This window comes from Zea mays, chromosome 1, assembly GCF_902167145.1.
Source record: "Zea mays cultivar B73 chromosome 1, Zm-B73-REFERENCE-NAM-5.0, whole genome shotgun sequence".
In the NCBI taxonomy this organism is placed as follows: domain Eukaryota; kingdom Viridiplantae; phylum Streptophyta; class Magnoliopsida; order Poales; family Poaceae; genus Zea; species Zea mays.
Genome location: NC_050096.1, coordinates 292,130,262 through 292,137,275, shown reverse-complemented (window position 1 = coordinate 292,137,275; position 7,014 = coordinate 292,130,262). Strand labels below are relative to the sequence as shown.

At 50.0% G+C, this 7,014-nt stretch overlaps 1 protein-coding gene across 1 annotated transcript; it reads left to right on the top strand.

Annotated features, from left to right (window-relative positions):
• The first annotated feature begins 5,515 nt into the window (after positions 1–5,515).
• Positions 5,516–6,564, top strand: LOC542734 (glutathione transferase 5). The gene has a single exon (NM_001156414.2). The coding sequence runs from the start codon at positions 5,759–5,761 to the stop codon at positions 6,431–6,433; it is 675 nt and encodes a 224-aa protein (NP_001149886.2). The 5' UTR covers positions 5,516–5,758; the 3' UTR covers positions 6,434–6,564.
• Positions 6,565–7,014: the final 450 nt, after the last annotated feature.

Below are 7,014 nucleotides of genomic sequence, written 5' to 3'. Positions count from 1 at the left end.
GACATTTAGCAATGAAATGACCGGGCTTACCACATTTGTAGCACACTTTCTTGGAGCGGGGCTTGTGATCTTTCCCCTCCTTTGTTTGAGGATTTGGCGGAAGCTCTTGATGATGAGCGCCATTTCCTCGTTGTCGAGCTTGGAGGCATCGATGGGTGTTCTACTTGATGTAGACTCCTCCCTCTTCTCCTACGTTGCCTTGAATGCAACCGGTTGTGCTTTGGACGTGGAGGGGCCATCAAGCTCGTTGATCTTCTTTGAGCCTTTGATCATCAATTCAAAGCTCACAAAATTCCCTATTACCTCCTCGGGAGACATTAGTGTATATCTAGGATTTCCACGAATTAATTGAACTTGCGTAGGGTTAAGAAAAACGAGGGATCTTAGAATAACCTTAACCATCTCATGGTTATCCCATTTCTTACTCCCGAGGTTGCGCACTTGGTTCACCAAGGTTTTGAGTCGGTTGTACATGTCTTGTGGCTCCTCCCCTTAGCGAAGACGGAAGCGACCAAGCTCCCCCTCGATTGTTTCCCGCTTGGTGATTTTGGTCACCTCTTCTCCTTCGTGCGCGGTCTTTAGTTTGTCCCAAATCTCCTTAGCATTTTTCAACCCTTGCACCTTATTATACTCCTCTCGACTTAGAGAGGCGAGGAGTATAGTTGTGGCTTGGGAGTTGAAGTGTTGGATTTGGGCCACTTCATCCTCATCATAATCTTCATCCCCTACGGATGGTACCTGTACACCAAACTCAACAACATCCCATATACTTTTGTGGAGTGAGGTTAGGTGAAATCGCATCAAATCACTCCACCTAGCATAATCTTCACCATCAAATGTTGGTGGTTTGCCCAATGGGACGGAAAGTAATGGCGTATGTTTAGAAATGCGAGGATAGCGTAGGGGGATCTTACTAAACTTCTTGCGCTCATGGCGCTTAGAAGTTACGGACGACGTGTCGGAGCCGGAGGTGGATGGCGACGAGGAGTCGGTCTCGTAGTAGACCACCTTCCTCATCTTCTTCTTGTCACCGCTCCGACGCGACTTGTGTGAAGGGGATTCCTTTTCCTTCCCCTTTCCTTTGTTGTAGGACTCTCCCGATGGAGCTTTTCCGTGGCTTTTAGCGGGCTTCTCGCCGGTCACCATTTCCTTCTTGGCGTGATCTCCCGACATCACTTCGAGCGGTTAGGCTCTAATGAAGCACCGGGTTCTGATACCAATTGAAAGACGCCTAGAGGGGGGGTGAATAGGGCGAATCTGATATTTACAAACTTAATCACAACTACAAGTCGGGTTAGCGTTAGAAATATAAACAAGTCCGAAAGAGAGGGCGCAAAACAAATTGTGAGCGAATAAAGAGCGAGACATGGTGATTTGTTTTACCGAGGTTCGGTTCTTGCAAACCTACTCCCCGTTGAGGTGGTCACAAAGACCGGGTCTCTTTCAACCCTTTTCCCTCTCTCAAACGATCCCTCGGACCGAGTGAGCTTCTCTTCTCAATCAAATGGGAACCAAACTTCCCGCAAGGACCACCACACAATTGGTGTCTCTTGCCTTGATTACAATTGAGATGATCGCAAGAAAGAATGAGAAAAAGAAGCAATCCAAGCGCAAGAGCTCAAATGAACACAACAAATCTCTCTCACTAATCACTAAAGCTTTGTGTGGAATTGGGAGAGGATTTGATCTCTTTGGTGTGTCTTGTATTGAATGCTAGCTCTTGTAAGGTGTAGAAGTGGGAAAACTTGGATACAAATGAATGTGGGGTGGTTGGGGTATTTATAGCCCCAACCACCACAAAGTGGCCGTTGGAAGGCTGTTGTCGCATGGCACACCGGACAGTCCGGTGCGCCAGCCACGTCAGCAGACCGTTGGGGTTCGACCGTTGGAGCTCTGTCTTGTGGGCCCGCCTGGCTGTCCGGTGGACTGTCCGGTGCGCCTTCTCACACGTGTCTGACTTCTGCGCGCTCTGACGCACATTAAATGTTGTAGCAGGTGACCGTTGGCGCGAAAGGAGTCGTTGCTCCGCTGGCACACCGGACAGTCCGGTGTGCACCGGGCACTGTCCGGTGACTCACCGGACAGTCCGGTGAATTATAGCGGAGCGCCCTCTGTGTTTTCCCGAAGGTAGCAAGTTCGAGCTGAAGTGCCCTGGTGCACCAGACAGTCCGGTGCGTCAGACCAGGGTGCCTTACGGGTTGTCTTTTGCTCTCTTGTTTGAACCCTTTTCTTGGTCTTTTTATTGGCTTATTGTGAACCTGTGGCACCTGTAGAACTTATAGACTAGAGCAAACTAGTTAGTCCAATTATTTGTGTTGGGCAATTCAACCACCAAAACCAATTAGGAAATAGGTGTAAGCCTAATTCCCTTTCAACGCGCTCGCGCTTTCGGCTCGGGACAGCGGCGGAAGTCCTGCGTGATTGGAAGCAGAGGCAGGATCGCGCGCTTCTGGCTCGGGACGGTGGCGGAAGTCCTGCGCGCGATTGGAAGCAGAGGAAGGATCGCGTGCTGACGGCACAGGACGACGGCGTCTAGGAGTCCTGGGCGCTCGGGTGAGACGCGCTCGCGCGCTGACGGCACGGGACAGTGGCGGCCGGGAGTCCTGCGCGTCGCACAGCACGAGAGTTGAAGCGGAGGCAGGATCAGATCGACGGCCACACCCGGTGCCAAGGACAGCTATGGGGCAGGCGATCGGATAGGTAGCGCGGGCGATGAGACCGGCGACACACTCGGCAACATGTGGTCAGCGACAATGGTGGCGATCGGATCGATGGCGGGCGCTGGTTAGGGTTGTGGAAGGGGAGCGGATCAGAACCGAGATAGATACCATTAAAGTGTGGGAAAGATTGATTGTATTCCAAGTGTAGGAATAGGAGTACATATATACGCGCATAGGTGGCATGCAAGCCTACCGCAGACAGCGCAATTACATCCACAAATCAAGGCCTAATTACATCATGCTAACAGTCTCACATATGACACTGGCGACCATGTTGGTGTATACACCGAGAACGACCCTGAGATTGTAGAGGAGGCAGAGAGGTGGTTGGGTTACTCGCCAGATACATTTGTCACCATCCATGTTCCATGCAGACAAAGAGGATGGGTGTCGAGATTCAGTTTACTGGGTGATCTTGGATCATCCCTTATATCACAGACCAAGATATTTATGTGTTGATAAGAGCGGTACTTTTGGTGATAGTCAGTTCACATACACGTTCCTTTGCTATGCTGCCCGTGAGGACCCTTTGGTCGTTGAATGGGGAGGATATATTTTTGGACAGAATTGCATGTTTTTTGGGAATGATAGTTATGCCAGTATTGTGCTAGTCCTTCTTGCTGCAAAATATAGACCATATATCATATGTTTGGTTCACGGATACGTAGAGCCTGACCACATGAGCACGTACAAGAAGAACCAGGCTCGCGTACTAGACAGGCTAAGGCCCTGTTTGGGAACAAAATTTTTAAAAACCGCGGTTTTTGAAATACTACAGTATATTTTAGTCATGACAATACCACAATTTAAAATACTACAGTTTTAGAATACCACAGTATTGGATACATAGAGGTGTTTGGAAGCAAAGTATTTTTTTTGCACGCGGTAGAGATGCGCGCGCTGCGTTGTACATGAGCACGTACAAGAAGAACCAGGCTCGCGTACTAGACAGGCTAAGGCCTTGTTTGGGAACAAAGTTTTTGAAAACCGCAGTTTTTGAAATACTACAGTATACTTTAGTCATGACAATACCACAGTTTAAAATACTACAGTTTTAAAATACCACAGTATTGGATACATAGAGGTGTTTGGAAGCAAAGTATTTTTTTTGCACGTGGTAGATATGCGCGCGCTACGTTTTACAGAGAAAACTAAGGTATAAACCTAAGTTTAGAATACTTCAAAAGAACTGCAGTATTTGTAATACTTTAGTTTTGAAAACAGATATTTAGGTGGTTTGCCAAACACCTTTTGGTATATAATACTACAGTTTTTGAGAATACTGCAGTATTCTTCCAAAACTTTGAAAAAACTTCACTCCCAAACACCCCCTAAACATATACAAGAGACTCCTTTTTAGTTAGTTGTTTAGATTCATGCAGAACAAATATAGATCATGTTTGGTTGTCCAGATCAATACAAAGATAGGATAAATTAAATAAATAAATCTTTATAATTTATATAGTAAGTGTAGTCTAGTTCTGTTAGATCTAAAATTGGTTTAAGGATTAAACATTTCAACTAAGATATATGATGAAAAAATACAATAAAACATTTTAGTAACGTGTGCCCTGACTCACATGTGGACTCAGCCTGTGCCTGCAGCCATGCTCCTCACGCGCGCATCGAAAGAGCCTGGCTAGGAGCTAAGTTTTGCATGTCTAGAGTCTAGTTGGTCCATGCATGAAACCAAACAAGAGATGCTTTAAGTATCCGCGGTTATAGATACTTGGCAGATGCATGGAACCAATTATACGGATAGTGTTTATAAAAATTTCGGAAAAGCGATGGCTGTGTAGGAAAAGGGGCTTGGTGTTAAGAAAGCGGACGAGGAAACGAACCAAGAACGACTGATCCGCTACTGCTTGGCCGCCTGATAAGGAGCGTGTCCCGGTAAGCATCAATGGCTTCGAAGGTTGGCCCAATGGGAATCGCGGTCGCTCCTGAGACAATAGAGCGAGGGGAAGTGGGCACACTAGCAGCTAGGACCCTAGTGCACGAGCGCTAAGGACGTTCCTAGATCGCGTTTGAGTTTTAGGAGACGCTTGACTCATGGTTTATCGTGGAGAGAGGCAGCATACCATTGGCCCCAATCGAATGGAGGCAGTAAATGAGTTGGCACCATGAAGTATGAGAACGGTTACCAGTTAACCCCGTGCTTGGCTCCTGCGAAAGGAACCAGGGCTTCACCCGGATTACCCGTTTGTAACTCATCAATCTCTATAAACTGGATCATCGAGGGACGTATGATACCGCTCACTTTTTTTTTCCTTTCGAGCGGATGGGACACATGAGAAAGATCTGTCATGACATTTTAAAATCATAGTATTCTGAAACTATGGTTTTGAAATGCTTTGCTTTCAAAGACGGCCTAAATTATTGATGTAAAAAAATCAACGCAATAAATAGAGTTTGTATAATCTTTCTGAAAATCTTTAGAGAGGACGGAAGGATTGATTTGAAAAATAATACTTTTAGAAAGATCCACTCATCTACATACTTGTATTGCACATTCTGGGTCCAGCAGGTCTGAAGGCGGCAGGGCATGGAAGCACTCGTGGATCCAATCTCCCATTCTCGCCTATCGTCATCCCATACATCCTGTCCTCCCCTCCGGCCCTCCCGGATGTGCGATGGCAGTCCCGATCTTCTGTGGCCACCACGCCCTGCAACTCGTGCCAGGCGCGGTTCGCGTTCACGATACAGAGGCAAACCGTGCCGTGACGTCACCCGTGACACCGCAGGCTTGCATCCCCGTGCGAACTTTTCCCCGCCGAGACGCACTAGCCACAGCCCACAGACAGGGGAGACTAGTTGAGACTGGACTGGAGACCAACTTCCGGAACCTCCTCGAGCGTGGTTGAAGCTCTGCTCCACCCTCTCGCTATCGGTTCCTATAAATAAAGCAAGAGCCCCTCGTCGATCCTCACCTCCACAGCTAGCATCGATCCGCCATTGCTCACCGCACAAGTGCACGCTCACCTCACACACGCAGCTAAGTAGCTAACGCCGTAGGCGAGAACAAGAAAAGGCTCGACATGGCCGAGGAGAAGAAGCAGGGCCTGCAGCTGCTGGACTTCTGGGTGAGCCCATTCGGGCAGCGCTGCCGCATCGCGCTGGACGAGAAGGGCCTGGCCTACGAGTACCTGGAGCAGGACCTGAGGAACAAGAGCGAGCTGCTCCTCCGCGCCAACCCGGTGCACAAGAAGATCCCCGTGCTGCTGCACGACGGCCGCCCCGTCTGCGAGTCCCTCGTCATCGTGCAGTACCTCGACGAGGCGTTCCCGGAGGCGGCGCCGGCGCTGCTCCCCGCCGACCCCTACGCGCGCGCGCAGGCCCGCTTCTGGGCGGACTACGTCGACAAGAAGCTGTACGACTGCGGCACCCGGCTGTGGAAGCTCAAGGGGGACGGCCAGGCGCAGGCGCGCGCCGAGATGGTCGAGATCCTCCGCACGCTGGAGGGCGCGCTCGGCGACGGGCCCTTCTTCGGTGGCGACGCCCTCGGCTTCGTCGACGTCGCGCTCGTGCCCTTCACGTCCTGGTTCCTCGCCTACGACCGCTTCGGCGGCGTCAGCGTGGAGAAGGAGTGCCCGAGGCTGGCCGCCTGGGCCAAGCGCTGCGCCGAGCGCCCCAGCGTCGCCAAGAACCTCTACCCGCCCGAGAAGGTCTACGACTTCGTCTGCGGGATGAAGAAGAGGCTGGGCATCGAGTAGAGCATCCATCGGTCGGCCGGTGGCTGGCCGGGAGTAATAATGACGAACCAATAATCTAGTTTTGGTTTTAGTGTGCTCAGCAGAGCAGTTCGTGTTCATGAGTTCGTCGTCGTTGTATTTTCTATTGTCAGCGGTGGCAGCGCCGTACGTGTTGCCTCGTACACCACAACCGAATAAATGGTTATGAATTTCTTCTTGTTGTCTTCACAGTTCGTCGGCTTTGGTTCTTGTGTGCTTTCGAGATGCGCTGGCACCTGGCAGTACTCGTCGCCGCCAATAGCGCGTCTTGAGCGTTTGGCATTTGCGATACAACGATGCGACCTCGTTCCATTTCGACGGGACGTGGGGAGGAGCCACTGACGCGTGGACCCCACGTGCGACGGGGCCCACGCGCAGTGGCCCAACTGCCCTCTGCACTCCAAAAGTTTCCAACCTCGGTGTCTGTACAGGAGTACTCTTCTCCGTTCCTCCTCTCGAATTTTCCACAAATAGTACTCTCTCTCGGTCTACGTCTGAATTATAAGTCATTTCCGAAAATGTTCCCGAATATATTTAAGTCAAACTTGTGAACGGACTAAATA